Source organism: Leptinotarsa decemlineata, unplaced genomic scaffold (assembly GCF_025532065.1).
Source record: "Leptinotarsa decemlineata unplaced genomic scaffold, Ldec_3_MD MMD2_tig00026354_RagTag_RagTag, whole genome shotgun sequence".
Lineage (NCBI taxonomy): Eukaryota > Metazoa > Arthropoda > Insecta > Coleoptera > Chrysomelidae > Leptinotarsa > Leptinotarsa decemlineata.
In genome coordinates, this window is record NW_027412702.1 from 20,731,309 (window position 1) to 20,752,486 (window position 21,178).

Here is a 21,178-nt window from a genome sequence, read left to right on the forward strand (position 1 = left end):
CAACAGAAGTACAAAATATACCTCTCTCATCAGAATTGGTCATTTATCTAATCGAGTCTTGTAACTACCCACAGTTATATATAAAAAATTGTAGAATGACTCAAAGTACAGGTTCAACTAATTAACCCACCATGTAGTGAAATACGTCTTGAATTGATTTGATAGTGTGAAAATTGTAAAGTTATTATAATGGATAGTGTCATTGATTCTCATCATGTAACGGATCTTCTTGTGGATCATTTGAGATGCTTCAACACCACTTTCGCAATATATCTAACTTCCTCAAGTCTCCATGATCGTTATTGATGATGGACACCTTCTTCATGAAACTGGGAGATTCATTTTGAGTATGTCAAGAAAGTTTAACGTCACTATGCTACCGATGTGATAGTGTTTTCAATAACTGCTCTCAGGTTATTGGTTGTCAGAGCTGAGTTTCTCTGCTCCTAATATGATGCCATCATCGTTACCAGGAAAAATATTCACTCACCCATTCTGATCTCTAGCAAAATATCTGTGGTCAATAATGTCTACCTCAAAATACTAACATGGGGAAAAAGCCACAGCCAAATACAAGTACGAATAAAGAGGATGTTCCTCGATCTTGCACAGGCTGTGACAACACTTTATATATTTTTGGGGTTGGAAACAATAAATATTGAAAACAATCTGTTTAAAAATCTGTTTTTCCGTTAATCAGCTGTCTCACCCCTACGAACGACAACCCTCAGAAGTCGAAAATTGTGCGAGCTAAGGAATAACGAGGTCTTACCTTTCAACGTGTGATTCCTAACACGGATTGGACGATAGCAAGTGAAAATCGATCGTTCAGACTAGGGTTTGAATTAGCGACCAACACGGCGGTTGATTTGAGTGAGTGAACAAGGCACCCACGTCGAAACCAACTGGCTACCGTCCAATTGAGGGAAATTCATAATTGCTGGAGCAGGAAGAGAAACTCGGGAACCCCGTCCTCACTCTCCAAGAAATTGCATTGCAGTGGAAAAAAAGGTTGATATGTCTCAAAGGTGGTAGTATACAGCAATCGTTGAGATTAATGAAACAGCAGATTCAGGAAAAGTATCACGAAGATCAGACTGGCTTATTCACCTCCGACCACTGATATAGCATATTTTCGCTTCCTGAGGACACCAAATCATGGAACGTATGGCGATGGTTAAAGACACGCTCGAATGGAAAGGGTATAGAAAATTGGAGTCTATTAGGATGAGAAGAGCCGCTACTTCCCCAAATTTCATCAAGATCACCTCGTGCTGCTGTATAAACGACTGTGACGAGAAATTGTAGAAACATGGTCTTCAATAATTCCACCTTCTGCATGTTCTGAGCTGATTACGAATGTGGTAACAGGAATGATTTTTTGTCGACGGTGGAGATGACGCTGATCTACATCTACAGCCGCTATTTGATGAAAACGAAGACGTAGACTTCGATAACTGACCCCATTGAAAAGGAGCTAAGTTCCATATGGTTTTCACTAGTTTCGTACATACTTTGTTCAAAAATGTTCCTGCCTGATTCATGAGCTATTTGAAATTGAAAAAGGTGCAGTATGTGAGAAACGCAGGTCGGATGGTTATAGACTTCAAATCAAAATGAAAACTGGGCAGTTACTATTAATTTTTTTCAGTACGATACTCGGTCGGAAGGTAGTCGGCTACCTTGGATGTTCTCCAGAAATATTTTTACCGTATATATAAAACACTGGTATTCGTTCAGAAAGTGTTTTAGTTTCCTAGGTACTTTGAAATGAAAGATAGGTAATTACTCCATAAACATGAGTTAAACTATCAAAATTCCTAAAATGATCACACTCAAACAGTAGATATTGGATATTTGTGGGACGTTTACTCAAGAACAGTCACTGGGAAACAGAAAAGAAAAACGACGCTTCGGTGATTGGTTGAATTACTTTCCAATTAGCGTAATATCGAAAAAGTGTTTTGCAGTTTCCAAACAAAAACATGATTGTACTAATTGCTAATCGATTTTTTGGTGGTATTGAATATAATGAATTGGGAAGTACCACTCTGGAATGAATATATTCATTATTATCTCAGTGTGAGTATACAAAATAAAAAGCTCCATCATCACTTCGAGGGATGCAATAAAATCTCCATAATATACTGTACGTGACAGGTACGTGATTGCCGCCATACTTATGGAAACTCGTAGGAGACATAAAATATCGATTTCAAATAAAGTAATGTAAGTGCCATCCTTTTATGAAGTTGTGGAGTTTATATGCCACGTCTTTCTATAACATTGACGAAGGATGTCAGCCAGAAACAGAACCCTTTTCCACTACATAAAATAGAAAAGTTCGATGGGGTTATGAGAAAAATGGTTATATCAGTTGCAATACATACGTTGTATTATGTTATATGAATGAAACTTTCTTTGATTTTTCAGTTTTGAGTAATTGAATACTCGCACAACTCATTTACTAGGCCAAAAAATCATGGCAATCGATACATTTCAGTCGAACCTAGCCACCTTGAATGAATAATTTGATAATAGGGCTGTAAAGACCCCTCGAAACACGCCAACTTTAGTTGTCAGGCATACCCTCTCCATTACAACCTACATGTCATTTTGAATAAAAATATTAGTTGAGTGACATGTTTCTTGGGAGTTCCAGCGGTGTCAGATCGGGGGATCAAGGTGGCCGTTCTTTCAAATCTTTTCCAATCCATCGGCCCGAAAAGTTATCAACGGACTGAGGAACTGTCACATTGGTAAAAACCTCATTTTGTTGAAAAAGTACCCTAGTTCCATGAAACGTTCTGATTGGATCATTGTTGATGCTAGGGCCAACTTTATATTCATCAAATTGAAATATTCTTCAATATTATTTTTTGTCTTCGAAAAAAATGCTCGTGTAATATTTTGTTTTTTAAGGAAAAACACAAATATTACAAGGAAATCACTGAGGCTTTGTGAGAGCAATACCTATGCGAAAGTAGCGACTCACATTGTATTTGAATCGCTGTAGAATAAATTCATTTGGAAAAACGTTCTCAAAAAGTTTATCCCACATGAACACAATTCTCCGAATGACAGAGTTTTAAAAGTGAAATTCGAGTTATACTACACAGTAAAAATGAAAATCTCGAAGTGAAGAACATTATCTCAATTTAAAGAAATCTTGCTCTCCTATATTCATGAAGAAATATTTTTATATACTGAAGAATATATTCTCTCATGTTGAATTTGAATCATTAATTCAAATGGACTGAATAAGCGTTTATTTCAAGTAAAAAAAACCATTCCACCAAGATTGTGCATACATTTCAATAGAAATCATCACATTAGCTCAAAAGAAGTGAGTATGCATTCTTTAGTGTGAGCAAAATTAATCTCGAAGAAGATTTTTTATTGGGTTTTGAAACACTATTCAAATATCTCCGTAGGAAAAATTAATTGTTTTCCTTTGAAGAGAAGCATTTTTCATTCAAACGCTTTTATTTGTATAAATCAAATAAACTCATTTACTTCATCAAAGATGAACTTATGCTAATGTTTATGAACTGTCCCTCTCATATGGATGTATTTAGTTACTTGAATCCAAAGTATCTCATCTGTAATATGAACAGCTATAAGTGGTAAGGAAAGAAATTGAATAATACATTATATATTATGATTGGTTCATTTGAAGCAATTATCAATCATAAATATTACCCTGGAAAAGCAAATGATGAACAACAAAACGTAATAGACAACTAAATTTTTTTTCTAATCTTTGCTTAAATGTCATAATCCAACCGCACACTATTGAGAGATCATTCAGTTATACAAATAACAGAAATAAATATTCAATCCGAAAACATACATTAAAAAAGTGTCATCAGATTCTGCATTCTGCTTGTATTTACCCACGATTGCCGGAAAATCACTTGGATTCTGAAACGAAAGAAGAACTGTATGAGTGGGTTTATTCCGTTAACCAACCCAATTGTTGTCCGCATACGAACGACAACTCTCAAAATTTTGAACTTGTCTGAGGTCTCTTTATCAGAAATAAATATTCAATTCAAAAGACGTACCTCAAATCCCTTTGAAGTGGACAGAAGTCTTAACAGAAAAATTACCTTTCAAAATAATCATTTTGGAACCGTTATAGGAATTGTGTAAGTATTATTAGAAGATCAATGGAAAATATAAAATGTTTCATTGAAAAAATTTAACTCATGATCATACACACATACTTAAAGGTATGTGATTCGCTATTCGAATAAAAACATTCACTGATTCTCTTCCCAATGACTAAAAACTATTATGAAGTAATTACAGAAAGTAAAGACATTTTGGAATTCAACAAACATTTACATGTTGAAATCAGAAAGTGGCTTTCATATGTAGGTGCTTTTTATACCTACTGGTGCCTATTTTGGTATTTTTTATTATAATTTATTGTCGAAACTATAAGTACCTCTCTAGTTCAACAAAAAATGAATTCGATCTGAGAGAAAATCAAATTTTATTTAGAGAAAATGCACTTATTTAAAACAAGATAAAAGATATGTTCAAAACAAGAGATTGGCGAATTTGAATCAACGTGGAGGATTTTTCAGTTGAAATTAAATATACACTTGCAGAGCTCGGCAAATGTAATAATGCATGTGTGAAGCATTGATATAATTTTCGCAAAATGAGGGCAAAATTAAGAGTTGCAGTCAAAGTTTACCACTTTCTCTTCCGTACTAGTATACAACGCAGGACTCACTGATATAGCGAAGTTTCTTTCTCAAGTAACCAAACACCTCAATTTTATCCAATTATAATACTTACCCATGAAAATATCTTCCAACTGTGTGAGACCCTAGTCGTATAAAATCTGTTCTATTATGGTAGATACAAAATAATCGGAAAATAATGACACTACCTAGAAACACATAAAACACTTCATCCTTAAAATCACAACACACACACGTCACTCTCCAAACCACACTGACGCGTACGCGAACACTGTTCCACATTGTTAGTTTCTCATGATACTGAATTTAAATTCTTTTCAATAATATCTATATTCAAATAAAACAGTTTTTGTTTCGAACTGAAATGAATGAAATACTTCTTTAAAAGAAATCCTGCTCATGTTCATTCTATACAAAATTCCTGTTCAATCGATCATAATATAGTTTTGTATATAGATTCACAAAACTCTTGTAACAAACGAATTGAGTTATTTGAAGGGATACAGTTTTGAATTCAAACAAACAATCCGTTTTCAGATCATTTTGATATTACTCTCCATTTGAAACAGTTTATTTTTCTCTTTAAATAGACGGTAGATTTTGAGATGATATTATATTTTCTTGATTCAAAATAGTTCATCTTCGCAATAATATAATCAAACGAATGATGTCTTTGAAAGGCCAAGAAATTTGATTTCTTCGTTAAAAAAAATGTGATTCTCTTGTGGAACATGGCGCTGTTGGCATGAAGTAATGATTTCTTCAATAGAGATGAAAATTTTAAAGCAACCTATGATCTCGTTTGAAAGAGATAATTTTTACTGTGTAAGTTGAACCACCCACAGTCTGCAGATGTACCGTTCTTGGTGAAATCCTCAACTTTTTACGATGTTCCAGACTATCAAGGCTGCAATCAGGCGGATTCCCCTTTTTGGATTGAATCTAGCAGCTTCAGAGTATGCTTAGGGGCGGAACCCCATACATGAAAATAATACTCCAAAGAAGGTCTGATCTGAGCTTTATAAAACATCAAAAGTTGCTGCGGTGTGTACAGTTTTTTGGTTCGGTGTTCCAAAATTTTCAGAAGCAACCTTTGCAATTACAGGGACATGATTGTGCCAAGACATATTGGTGGCCATTTTAACCTCCAACAAACTAATCGAAGCAGAAAGCGGAATTGTCCGTCCTGACATTATTATATCCGGTTTGGAGACATTTATCATTTTCCAGAAAATCGATTTCTGGGTTAGCCAAAATTTCCGGCCGAACATTTATTTTTGTGTGGATTTGACATGGCATATTGGGTTATCAATCACTCCAGTATGCTTTTCTCATAACAGAACAAACTCCTGCTGTTATATTGAAAATGTAACAGGGTTGAATAAAAAATTGAAATGCCTTCCAATTGTGGCGAATGTTTGTTGTTGATACACGATTTGAATACAGTGAGTATGTTGAGGCATCTACTAAACTTGTAAGCAATTCATAATGTCTGCAAATAAATATTATAATTTGAATTCTGTAAAGTCATAAATGAATGTGGTTAATGTATTTTAAAATTTCATTTTGATCTTTTTAGGGCACTTGAATAAAAGCTTGTTTTAAAATTTTTCATTATTTTATTTTATATTTTTTAGTTTCAATCGATAGTTATCGATCAATACGAAAGTCCATCTATAAAACGGAGAGTCCTCCAACAGAAAAACTTAAGGAACTAACGCTAATGATGCCCATGTCACCAAATTACACAAGTCATGGTGCCTCTTGTGCCTGTTGCTCACATTGTGTGATGGACCCTGTTACTCTGGGAACTTAGAGGGTGGTAGATAATGATATTTTTTTACAATGCAAATAAATATGGGTTCGTTCAACCTCACAAAGGTCATTTATAAATAATGAAAAAATCAGTGGACCCAAGACGATACCCTGAGGAATTCCTGAGTCCACTATGCATTCATCAGATGTTTTATCATCCACTCTAACTATCAGTTTCTTTCTTTCTGGGAATGAACTGAACCGGTCTTTGATTTTTCCACGTATACCGAACATTTCTGTCAAGATGAAATTGAAGTTAGAGTATCGAAGGCACGGGATGAGACGAAAAACAATCCAATGACCAACTCATCTGCCTCCATCTTATCCTGCATCAACTGAATCAAATCTCTAGTTGCAGTTTCAGTAGGATCTCCTCTGAAACCATGTTGGTATGGGATAAGTATATTGAACTTTTTTACGTATTGGTTCAGCCTATGTGCCATCTCTTCTTTCAATACCTTTGACAATATACTCAATAATGCAACATGCCTATAGTAGAGCAAGAAATGCCTATCATTTTTTTTTGGATATTATCAGCCGAATAGAAAATTAACCCAGTTAAACTGATTTAATCAAAGTATACACCAAATATGATGCAATTTCTGTAACACACTTTTTCATTAGGTAAACTGGAATTTCATCTATTCCAGTGGATTTTCAATTCTTTAGGTTTCTTATTATAACTTCTATTTTTGACAACAGAAAAGGCTGTGCAGTTATTTGAAAGACCGTTACTGAAATTGGCTTTGAGTTTTTCATCTACTACCGTCACGAAAAAGTTACCAAATATATTTGCAAGTTGCTGTTTATCCGAGATTCATTGACCATCATGATCAAGCTCCATGTCGTTTTGTAATTTATTCATTCAGACGTGTATTAACATTATTCCCAGATCGTCTTATTTCTATCATTCGATTCCTCTATGAGATTCTTATAGTGATTCTGCTTCGCTATCTTTTTGGTTTATAATTTTTTCAATCGTTTATATTAATTATTTAAATTATCATTATAATAATTATTAGATCAAGATCTTCAGATGATGTGGTGCTGCAGGTTTTTCCGGGTTTTCCTGCAGCTGAAAAAGCAAATGCGCCTCTGAAATCAATGAATTCGCCCCGGAGCGCCAATTAAATTTTATTGTTGTTTTCATTTCATTTTTATCGTTGTTTTATTAATAAAAAAGTTTCTGAAAAAAAATATTAAGAGCAGCGTTTATGGGAATTGTTTCACGCAAGTCATTGAAATTCCTCAGATTATTAAAATTGAAAGCTTTTATTTCACTTGACTTGTATATATGTTAACAAATCTTGCAAGTTTGATTTGACCCACTTTCCGGTATCCGATTGACGTGAAATTTTGCAAGCTGATCCAGAACCGATGACAATGCATCTTAATCATAAACGTGACCTGATGGTACTGCCAGGATCGGCTCCGTACGAGAGATCACCTAAGCGGTAAATAGCGCATTCGCTCATGATGGGCAATTGGTAGGCCCGCCATGCAATAGATGCCACATCCAGGGTTGGCTTCATTAAAAAAAATATATTTCTAGAAAAAAAATTAAATCAAGCTTTTACCTTTAAATACCTAATTCCTGACTCTGAAAAGAAGACAATAAATGGTTTCGTAGGTTGTAAGAACCCATATTTATTTGCATCGTGAAAAATATTATTATCTACCATCCTCTAAGTTTCCAGAGTAAGAGGGTCCATCACGCAATGTGAGCAACAGGCACAAGACGCATACCATGACTTGTGTAATTTGGTGAGATGGGCGTCTATAGTATTGGTCTGCAACCCATCTAGGAGAAGGAAAACTCCAAAGTCAAACTCGGAACGGTGTTTCGTCAGGCACGAGTAAGCTCTACGCTGAAAAAAGTGGCGCATCTTTCACCAAATTACCACCCAAGTCAAGGTGAGGCCGTGCCGCGGACTGAGTGGCATTATAGTGTAAAATGATGTCGTGATCGTACCACCTCAGGGCACCGGAGTGCACCCTGTTGTACATTAGCTCTTACCCTGCTAAACGAAATTCTGGGAGGGTTGACAGATATTTCTTCGGTACTCGTGGGAACACTCATGGAAATGAAGAAACATCAACACAAAGGAAAAGAAGATTAGAGAAAGAGAAATTGAAACGAAATGAAAAACTTACCAATGAAAGCGTTAACTTGAAACGCCAAAGGTCTCCTGATAAGAGAATTAGACTGTTCGAAATTAACTGCGACTCGTCCATGTAATAATGACACCATCAATGAAATGAATAGACTAAGAAATATAACAAGCTAATTCTTCTATAAGGTATGCCGGAGGAGTAGGTACCTACCTACTTCTATAGAATATAGTTTATTCTAATAATAAGGGCTCTCCGTTTTATAGATGGACTTTCGTATTGATCGATAACTATCGATTGAAACTAAAAAATATAAAATGAAATAATGATAAAAGACTTTTATTCAAGTGCCCAAGCTTCAATCTAAGTGCCCTAAAAAGATCAAAATAAAATTTTGAATCACATTAACCACATTCATTTATGACTTTACAGAGTAGAAATTATAATAGAAGCTTGTCGCGATAACTTCAATTTGTAATTGAAATTTTGTAATTAGGTAGGCACCTACTAAACTTGTAAGCAATTCATAATGTTTTTAATTGAGTAAAAGTGCCGAATTAAATAAAATGTGGAACTTTAACCTTCTATAACTTTCTTGCACACATAGGATTTAAGTATTGGGTTTGAAATGTATTGCAGTACCTAGTTGAATGTTGTACCTGTCAGAATGTTTCTTGATTTAAATTTCATCGGACTGAATATGTAGAGATTTCTTTTAGGCATCGCGACAAGCTTTTATTATAATTTCAATTTTGTAAAGTCATAAATGAATGTGGTTCATGTGATTTGAAATTTCATTTTGATCTTTTAAGGACACTTTAATAAGAGCTTGTTTGAATATTACTGGAGTTTTTTCCCAACACCAAATCGTTATTTTTACACCTCGACACGTGTTTCGATCACCAAGTGAGGTGTACATTCTCTTCTATGAAGAGGAGGACAACAACCGCATTCCGAAGTTACTACAAATTTGCGCCAATAATGTAGAGACTATTCACTTTTATGTTTTCAATGAAGTACGGGCGGTAAATGCGTTCTTCTCTTTCCTTTCGAAATTGTGCGAGATGAATGATGAAAAATATTGAGTCCTCAAACATGTCGCGCCCTTCTTCTCTCAAAAATTCTTTGATAATCATCAAACAGAAAGCCACTTGTTCATTTCCCAGAGCGCAATAAATTTTCTAGTAGATGGAGTCGCGTAAAGCCCGGTTTCAATGTCGTGTGATAAAATTTCGAAGTCGTCTCCCTGGTGAGCCTTATGTATCGCAAAGGACATTACAAGCCCCTAGTGTCACATTATCTATCCAGGTGTTCATTGCTTAGGAATAAGAATACGCTATTTCGTTTCTCAAACGTCCGTAAGAGATTGTTAAATCAGGAATATTACCCCCTAATGAATAGTGTGGTACCTCAAATCGAACTAGTTTTCAATACAGATATAACAAGTGGAAACAGAAGCAGAAATATGAGATGAAATAATGAGTTTGAACGCAGTGGAGATGGATAAATATGAATATAGTTCAAGTAAACGATATAGTGCAACCTACCTTTTAACAGCCCCCCTGTAATAATATAGTTAGAGAGGTAACTAATTTTGTTATTCAATAATCATTTCTGATTATATAAGAATCACAATAACTATATAATAAAATATATGGCTTCAAAAACACTTCACTAACTTTCTTCGAAAGCTTCTGATAATTCCTTTTCCATATTCTCTGTTTCACTATCACTGTCGTCATTTCCACCATTTTGAAAAATCATTTTTACGCCTGATGATTTCCCCCAAATCAACTCGATGGGATTAAAAACACAAAAATAAGGGGGAAGTCTCAGTATGGTGTGTCTATACTTTTCAGCGATACTATCAAGGGCATATACTTTTTCAAACGCATATACTTTTTGTCTGTAAAACTTCAAGTAGTTGATTTTTGGTATAGAAATCTTCAAAATACAAATTGTTATCAAATAAAAAACTTTGTATTTCATCTTTCCTGGAATTTTTATTCGGTACTTTGATGAGCTGTCGCGAGTGATAGGACGCATTGTCAAGAACTATCACACTATTCGCATCCAAATTTAGGATCAATGTGTTTTCAAACCAATCCTCGAATATATTTGCTTCCATGTTCTTATGATAGTCAACATTACAGTCCCCAAGTTTTTTCCACATAATTTCAAAGAATTCGAAACTCATCCTATACATCAACCGCAACGCACAATGATTATTCGCGATCCTTTCTTTGCAGGCATGTTTGACGTATACATTTTCGAACCATCAGTCCACCCTTTCGTAACTGTATTGTGACTGTGACACCAAGTTTTGTTCAGATATAAAATTTGCCGTTGTTCTTTTCTATATTCAGTTATTTGTTCTAAGTATTTGTTATGAAATTCCACCATTCTTCTGATTTCCATAACTGCTTGACGTTTGTTCATTATTTCAAATCTAAATCCTAGTTTCTTCATCTAGTTCTGAAGAGTTTCCTCACAGCAGTTGACGTTATGGCTGGAAGTATTCGATTTCTTCCTTATGATTTCAGTTGTAGAAATTTCATTGCTTTTGTAACAGTCGTATATTGTTTTTTTCAATGATTTTATTAGATGAACATCTGAAGGTTTTGGCAATGTCGTATCACATCGCGTCTTGCGTTTGTTTTTGACTATTTTACGTACAGTTGAGAGGCTGCTGACGAATGCAACTGGTGTGTCAGGTACACGAAGTTTTTCTGAAGAGTTAGAAGTATCAACCTTATCAACAATTCATTGAATTGCACAGGCGTGTGAATCTCTCTTTGACTGTTACAAAATTTGCACAGTTTCTGCTAATTTTTATTATTAAAAAGCATGCTTCAATAAAAACACTTCCCGAATTTTCCGTATCCATCAGGCGAGAATAAATATTTTCGAACTCCCAAGGTCAAATGAATCTTTCGTGTACGACTTTATGATTCATAGTGTTTTGAGAGACATTCACGATATTGAATGATTCAGAAAAACGGTCATGTAATTGCCTTATCGAACTTACTATAATATGAATGAATTTTTTAAAGATACTTTTTGAATTTCATATTTCATATTTTTATTATATTTCAACAATATCAAATCATCTGAAGAAACAATCCGTTCAAGACAGCATCCACTCTTCTATACAGTAAGTTCATGGACTAACACCTATCAGAAAACAACTACTCCTCTGGCTCATACCACGAAGGGCGTTGTATTATATTCGACAGGTGTCAGTGCAGAATTCTCCTCAGAAGTAATTTCGCCATATGCTTTGGGCGGTAACACATTCATGCAGACCGATTTTTGGTTAATTGGCCTTTCATCAGTGCGATGTAGTGTCTGTCCTACATTAACACGAAGCCGATGACTAGTGGCTCTGAGTTGGCCTGTTTCTTGTGATGAGATTACCTGTTTCTACTTTGAGTATCGCATATCAGTTGTCCAATCATTATAGGCATAAAATTGGCACAACATTCTTATGTAACGACTGTCATATACACGGACTAGTTTATAAATCAGTCAACTCGAACAAAACAATTTTTATATGCTATGATCGGTCATCAATAGTATCCCATGTCACTAACTAATCTTCTCAATGAAAGATGGAAAACACAGAAACCAATCATACGAATATTTCGTTATATTATACAGCAAATATCGAGATTATATATGAAATCATATATTTTTCAATATTTTTTTTAATCAATATCACTCAAACATTCACTTAGGTCACCTTCAGATTCATGAAAGTATAATACAATTGCATAGCTGAAAACTGAAACTGATAATGGCCTGAAAAAATCAATGTTTGCATCATTACATCACTCAAGATTATCATCTTTCAAATTTCCTGTTCGGATACACCAACAGCTGAACTGCTATCTTTAGTGCTTTGTGATAAGTACAGAAAGATTGATAGACTCTCAACAAACTAACAAACCACAAAAAGGTACTCTAGTTCATTCGATAGCATCAAGGAAAACGGAAAGAAAACAAACAAATCTCCCTTTCAATTTGGCCGCTCGATCTGTTAAACATCCTGCTGTTAAATTTAGTTTACCGTTGATTTGAAACGATTTCTTTCGACTTTGATCCATTCATAAACTTTGTGTTTCATTTTTTTTGTTTCCATAATAAGGAAATATGGAAGTATTTTGTTATGGATACGTCTATATTGGATTGTACCGTACAATATTGTGCAATACTGTACAATGTATATTATGTAATACTTTTACATATTCAATGGTTTTTTGAGAGCATGGTTGAAGTGTACTCTTGATTCAGTCACTTTTTTCATGTGAACTTGAAGTTTTTGAATTTTCTCAGTGAAAAGTTCTCATGTCTTCATTTAGCTTCATTTATCACTTATGTCTTCATTTATCTATGTATTTAGTTCACCAATATTTCATCCAAATCAACTGAAAAGTATTTGTATAGTATTTTTTCGCTATGAATATTTGACGTAATTTTTCAAATCGAGTGAATGTTGAGTGAAGTTTACTGTAATATACACACATCGGAAAAGTCTAGGGATAGTTTTATAACATACTAAATATCATAAAAATAAATGCACGAGGTCGTTTAATTTCGATTAAATTGGTACACTCGACCACCTTGTAGATTTCTATGGGTTGAACAAAGCCTGCAAAAACGGTAACTAATCTTTTATCAAGTTTTTTACAAACTGTAGGTTTTAGGCTAAAATGAATAGTCTGAAAGTGTCGAGTTTGTACATTCTATACAGTTCTTGCTCATCAATTAAACTGGAAATATTGTGCTTTAATATGGAACGCCATCACTTACCATTGGCTGAGATGAATAGAGCTGTAGGGCTTTTTCAAGGTGGCATGCGACAAAATGATGTAGCTCTTCGTTTGGGGGTCTCCAGAAGTGTTATCAGTCGATTGTGGCGGCGTTTCCGTGAAACTGGCAGTCCAGCCGAACAACATCCAGGGCGAGGACGCGCTACAACTGCAGTTCAAGACCGATTTTTGGTCTTAACCGCAAGAAGACAACCGACAATCACAGCACCTGAGTTGGATAACGTGTTGCAGTAGACGCACCAGGTAACCATTGGTCGTGATACTGTCAGAAATCGACTGCATGAAGCAGATCTCCACAACAGAAGGCCACTTAGATGTCCACCATTGTCGAGAGGCAATCGCGGTAGAAGATTAGAGTGGTGTCAAGAACATCAAAACTGGGATGCAAATGATTGGGCCACAGTTTTGTTTACAGACGAATCCAGATTTGGATTTCATCCAGATTCTCGTCGAGTAAGACTGTGGAGACGACCTGGAAATAATGAACGTTTGAGACACGTCCAGGAAGTCCACACATACAGAGGTGGTACAGTAATGCTATGGGGCGAAATCATGATCGGCGGCAAAACCGATCTCGTTTTTCCAAATCGCTCCCTCACTGCTCGACAGTAACTCGACACCATTCTTCTACCTATTGTCCGTCCGTTTGCTGGTGCTGTTGGTGAAAACTTCCACCTAATGCACGATAATGCTCGTCCACATGTCGCGCGTCTAGTGACTGACTGGCTCACCAACGAAGGAGTTGATGTATTGCCATGGCCAGCACAATCACCGGACCTGAATCCCATCGAGCATGTGTGGGACATGCTTCAACGAAGGATTACTCCGCATATGGGGAACATTCACACAACGTTTGATAGAGCTTTTAAGCTCTGAATTGGCAAATGTACCTCAACAAGACATTGACAATCTCATTTTGTCGATGCACGATAGATGTAGGGCCGTAATAAACCAGCGTGGAGGCCATACTTTGTACTTATTCCAATTTTTTTTGTATTATGATTTTTTTTCGGGGTGCCAAAGAAGAGCCATATTTTTTTTCAGTTTTGCTTATATGCGCACTCACTATTTTTGACCATTTAATAAATTTTGTTGTAAGTTACATTCGTTTAATAATCACCCGTCAACTTTTTTTTCCCTAAAGCGATCTAAAAAAATTATTGTCATTTTTAAAAATATCCCTAGACTTTTCCGATGTGTGTATTTGGAAAACTGCACCCCAACTGGCGTATATAAACGCACAGACAAATGAACAATAATTCTGAAAATTTATTGTTTCTGGTTTTATTGCGTTGATAAAAATCCGCAATGATAGTTTTTCCCGAATACCTTTCACGAACAGATAGAGAGATACTTCCAGGAGGACGAAAATTCTGGGCACAAATCTAGACAAAATTCGATAATTTTAAACGGAGATAAATTGTATCGCAATTACTAGAGTTTTGTTCCACCCTGTGTAACAATGTCATTTGCAATAAACAGTAACCTCAAATGAATTCGTCCAGTGGACACATGTGGTCTACTTTCTCCGCCACAATAACAATATCTCAAACAGGGTGTTGACCGAAGTCTCGACTTTGTCCCATTAATTATAAATAGCAGTCTATTTTGGGGAACTAAATTTAAAATCCGTTCCAGAGAGACAAGAGCTATAATGGAGAAGAGCTGCCGTACGTGTTTGGGGTGCCTCTAGACGGGCCAAAATTTCACTTCACAGACACGTACAGAGAAGAAGAGCGAATGTTTTCCGAGATAGTTATGATGTATTTCTCCAACTTTGCTGAGACAGGGTAAGTACCACAATTATAGTGTTATTTAACGTTAATAATGCCTTCAAGAACAATCATTTCAGTGAATTACAACCCTTATTTACCGAGAAAGCTGGTAACAGCGAGTCTCTAATCTATTTAAGGAACATACTTCGAGCTTTTATAGTTTTATTTCGGAGTTTAATGTCATAAATGGGAAAAATGCCCTTTTCATGGTATTGCTTTTTCGTTTATAGTTTTATAGGGAGGAACATATGGAACATTTTTACGACTAATATACTTACGAATAATGTAAACTTTTACGGCCGGAGATAACTGTGTGGTCTGCAGGTTTTCATGCCATACGTTTCGCCTAATACTGCGGTAGACATTTTCAGAGACGATCTGGTAACGGTCGCATAGCCGAGTTGATGCTTGAATTGTTGTCCTGTCGTTCCGACCGCATTGACTACGGTGCTGCTATCTCACTATGGTTGTACATAATTATTTGTTGAGTGTGGTTTGGTTCCTCTGGATTGATTTACCTGTTTTTTTTTGTACCGGTTAGGACAGGTAGGCAGATTTTATTGCTGTTCATTGTCTTTTCTCTTCTGTTGAAATTGTCCTTGTGTTTTTGAATTAATATTGCCTCTCTATATTTTTTTGGTTAGTGATTTTGAGTTTCATCGAGTATAATAATAATAATATTAATAATAGTTTCATTTCCCACCACATATTACAGTTGAAAACATGTCCTTTGATGAAGATATGATTAACAAAAACAAAAAAGGAAAATTTCAGATGGCAGCAGAGACTGCTTCTGTTCTCTCATCACGGCCTGAAGAGAAAAAGAAAGAGTATTCTACAATGTAGAGTAGAAGGAAAAAAAGAGAAGGAAGAAAAAAAGGAGAGGAAAGAGAGATGGCATTATTTGTAATCTAGTCATAACTTCACTGGGCATGAAATAAATATTTCTCTGCTACATAAACGATCTTCCAAATAGTTATGATGGAGACTCGTACACTTTGTATGCAGATGATATATCTATAGTTGTTTTCAATAGAGAAGAAACAATTCTTAACGAACAATGCAATATTCTTATGAATAACATAAATTAATGGTTCATTGATAATTACTTGCAGCTTAACGTGGAAAAGATCAATTTCAATCGTTTTCATAACAGACAAAAAAATGTAATCTAGATTTATCACTGCGCTCAAATGATACAAATATTTCGAGAAAACACGACACAAAATTTTTAGGCATTTATGTGGATGAACATTTAAATTTCAATAAGCATTGTGAACATATTATCTCTCACCTGAATCAGAAAGTTACAAACTGAATCAAAATTGAGATACGGTCTTTGTTTCTGGGGAACATCTGCGCTAGCTGACAAAGTGTTTAAAGCGCAGAAAAAAATTATCAGATGTATAGCAGGAGTCTCTTCAAGACAAAATTGTAAAGAACTCTTCATAAAATATAAAATTTTAACCTTACCCTCACTGTTCATCTTCGAGTTGTGTATATATATATTTGAAAACAAAAATAACTGTTTAATTAATAATTGCTTAAGTTCTTCCGATATAGATATTCGTTTGAATTTACGTATACCATCGGTCGGTCGGTACCCAAGCGGTTCGGCGTGGGTGATTTGTTCACTCACTCGAATTGACTGCCGTGTTGGTCGGTAGTTCAAGCCCTAGTCTGAACGATCGATCTTCACTTGCTATCGTCCAACCCGTGTTAGGAATCACACGTTAAAAGGTAAGACCTCGTTAATCCTTAGCTCGCACAAGTTTCGACTTCTGAGAGTTGTCGTTCGTAGGGGTGCAACAGCTGGTTAACGGAAAAACAGATTTTAAACAGATATATAAGTCGAACACATGAATTTTGCATTTTCTGTATTCGTGGGGCATCTACTCCATTCAAGCAAGGACTGTATATCACATCGCAGTGGTTGAAGAGTGAGAGTACCAAGGAGTCACAGAGCATTTTTTATGTATGATACGTATGAGACGTGTGTGTTACTTATGCGGAGAGCATATTCAGCTACAGCTGATTTATCGGTTTGCCCGAGTCGACAATTTCTCTTGTGTTCAGAGAGACGGGTACCCACATTTCTTTTCGTGATTCCAATTTAAATTGGAACTATGATATACTGGATTCCTTGTAACTGCTGGCCGGTCTGCATTGAAATAACAAAAAGAAGTGTGGGTACCCGTCACTCTGGACACAAGATAAATTGTCGACTGTCCCTACAGGTACATTTTTCCGAAGCACAAAACTGTATACACCCTAGCAACTTCTGATGATTTATGAAGCTCAGACCAGACCATCTTTGGAGTATGGTTCTCATGTATGGAACTCCGACCCTAAGCATACCCTGAAGCTGCTGGATTCCATCCAGAGAAAAGTCATTCGTCAGATTGGAGACGCGAACATCACTTGCAACCTTGATAGTCTGCAACATCGAAGAAAGGTTGGAGATTTGTCTCTCTTCTATTGACAATTTCGCGGAAAGTGTTCAACGACTTGGCACATTCGATTACACAAAGATGAGTTTATATCAGAAATACGCGATGGACTATGGCTTCTCATCGTTTTGGAGTTCAGCTCAGTACACCTAAAACGTCACTGTACGAAAACTCTTCCATTTGGAGAACTACGTTTATATGAAATGAACTTCCTGCTAACGTTTTGCCATATGGATTGAACCTCTAGCGATTCAAATCCAATGTGCCTCTGTATTGCTTGTGTTCTGTCCAAACAAAACAGACCATGACCGGAAAACCTGGAAAATAGCTCTAATACTGATATTCTAGTGTTCGTAGCATTATTGTTAAAAGAATAAGTGTACTAGCATATTACTCATCGTTATTTTTTCATTCCGTGATATTTTTCATTGACTTCAACTATTGAAAAGTGATCTTAACAACTCGATATACGATTTTAATTGAGCTCAATCCTGACTCATCTCCAGCATGGCTAGACTGAATTCACCAAATACATGAAATTGTGAAATTATTCAACCGTAAAACATGTTATACCCCAATGAAAAATGTCACTAGTGAGCTATCCACTGAATGACTGAAATGAAACTTGCGAAAAGATATGATGCGATCTCTCACGAAATCAAAACTTCACCTTGCAACATAGCACCGCTGTGACCATTGTTCATTTCAGACCAACAGAGCTTGAAAACTAGCGTTGTTAACGAAGACCCTATCCCTAGACATTATATATGAACAAAAGTCCATTACGAAATGAAGATTGAAGGGTTTTTTTCTGCTTGAAGATAATAGTAGAAATCTTGTATAACCTAATAAACATGGTTCCTTGAAAAGATGTCAAAGGGGGTCAGTTTCAAAGCCAAGCTTCGACATCGACCACGGGATTGGTATTCTGTATTACACTGCAGTCTTCCCTGCAGATTACTCACATGAAATTATAGTCCAAAGATGGAACATTCGCGATCCAACTGCACTATTCTGACCCACCATAGGTCTTACCAGTGCTGACAGGCTGAACCATAGATGCAAATGTTCTTGAAGAACAAGTTTGAGTGAGAAAAAGCTATGACATCTCTTCCTACGAAAAACCTCATTTCACGAATATCAAAGGTAACCTCATGTTTCTTTGATATTCGTGATTTTTTCTGAAATTTTCCAAATAACTGAGCTCCTAATTTTTCTAATAAAAAACTCAACAATGTCATTTCTTCCAATTTTCAATGAAAACCTTTGAGTCTATTTCCAATTACTCAGGTGATATGTATATAGACTCAACTTTTTATATCGTCAATTATTGTTGAGAAATACTCTCTAAATGTTTCTGCCACTTCTTCATTGGTATTTATTATCTTGTCATTATGACTTAGTACTATGCATTTGTTTTCTTTATTTCTTTGAGGTTGTTTCATGATACTCCAGTGTTTTGTTTCTGTTGGTAGAATCCTGGACTTTTTCCATGAAACGATTCATTTTTTCCTGACGTATTCAATTTTTAACACTCTTCTTGGCACTTTCATAAGCCAAGCTGCCATATCCAAGCCAAGCCAAGCTTGGATACGACAGGTCATATTATACGTACTAGCACATTAGTAATGCTATGCAAAAAAATTTAAAAAATTAAGAAATTCAATAGTTTATTTTGAAAGTACAATATTCATACAAGGGACATACATACAAGTAGGAAAATAAATTAGGTATTTTTGCAATAGTTCACAAATTCGTCAAGGCTGTAAAAAGCATTCATTGTCAGCAGTTTTTAAATTTTTTGCTTGAAGAGAGAGTACGATTATTCTTTTACATTATTTGATATATATATATATATATATATATATATATATATATATATATATATATATATATATATATATATAATTGAATTATGTAAGTCCATAATGTTGTGGTGATTTTGTAAAATATTAAATATTTGCAGTTATAAAAGTCATAACAGTTATATTTCTCATTCCAGGAATCCAAACATGCCAAAACGACAGATGTTTTATAGTATGAATCCAGCTTATTGGGCTCAATATGACGTGGAATGGCCAGAGTTTGATTTGAGGGAGGAAAGATATATCGAACTGAGTAAGAATTATTTCTTTCACATTACAAAATACATGCATGATGCATGAAATTGTTTCTTACAAACGGTAGCAAATATTTAAGAAATATTTTACGTTTTTTGAACATGTTCACCTTCTGCTGCAGTTTAAGTTGAATATTCGCAGGTCAGATCTTGCAAGTGAATTTTCGAGCAGTTCTTTGCAACTGATTGGGATCAAATTTTATATACACCTCAGGATTGGAAAATAATGTATGTTTGGCTAAGTTACGCCATTCTACATCTAATATGGCAAATTGCTCAAAATGTCGAACTAGATTTTCGATGCTTGATAAGTGGGGCTTTCCAAAATTTGCATAGAACAAAATTGCTCTTATTTCGCCAACTGTTTTTATAGACAACATTAGGATACAGTAATTGGAAACCCGTACATGGCTAATCTGTTCATGAGCAGATTTGAAATAAGGAAGTGAGGGAAGAGTTGAATTACTTTCCACGGACCTGAATTCAATCGATATATTTGCCATTTTCTATACGAATGGGAGTAAGGTGATTTTGTATCTTGCCTCAACAACAGATTTGCAAGTATAAAATTCATATAAAATGCAAATAAAATTGAAAATAATGAGGCCCTTCCATTCCTGGATGTACTAGTTACTAAAAATGTCGATGAGAATCTAGAGTTTAATGTAAATAGAAAGAATACGAACACTTTCAGGTATATCCCTGACAGCTCCCATCATTGCCCACGACAAAAAATGGCGGGACTACAATGTCTTGTCCATAAACAGCTCACATTTCCCTTGAGCAAAGATAGTATGAGATTGAGTGAAGAGTTGTTACAGAGGTGGTTGAAAGCAACGGATATCCGTCAAACACAGTGGATGTAGCTCTGCAATGCCTCTACTTTTCGAAAAAAAAAAGATTCGGAACTATAGTGCTTTCATTTGAATCCAAATACACCAATGGGTTGGGCCGAACATTCAAAAACTTGAATATAAGAGTGGCTTTCAAAACTGCACGTACACCGCAACAAATGTTGGGCAGTCCGAAACATAAGACATTGGAAAAAGGAAAGTCTGGAATTTCTAAAACAAGCTGCGACGATTGCGATAAGAATTATGTTGGTCTAACCAAACGGACTATATTATTTCGCTACAATGAACATGTTCGGCATATTCGGTTTCATAAACCGGAGAAATCTAATTTCGCTCAACATGCCATAGAGAACAACCACAGAATATGTGATGAATGTTCGAAATTGTTGAGATCGGTACATGACAAAAGGTTTCTGGATGCCTTCGAACGCTGGGAAAACGAAAAGTGTAAAATAGCGAAAAAGGTTCGTTTTTGAACAGTCCTTCGTTTGGTCTCATATAAT

The 21,178-nt window shown here is 35.5% G+C and overlaps 1 protein-coding gene across 2 annotated transcripts in view; it reads left to right on the plus strand.

The window, feature by feature from the left end:
- Positions 1–21,178, plus strand: part of LOC111508868 (uncharacterized) — a 162,987-nt gene that overhangs the window by 132,343 nt on the left and 9,466 nt on the right. For both annotated transcript variants that reach the window (XM_074184531.1, XM_074184532.1), the window contains exons 7-8: positions 15,116–15,267; positions 19,705–19,820. In XM_074184531.1, coding sequence (XP_074040632.1) covers positions 15,116–15,267; positions 19,705–19,820 — 268 coding nt within the window. The remainder of the gene's footprint in view (positions 1–15,115; positions 15,268–19,704; positions 19,821–21,178) is intronic.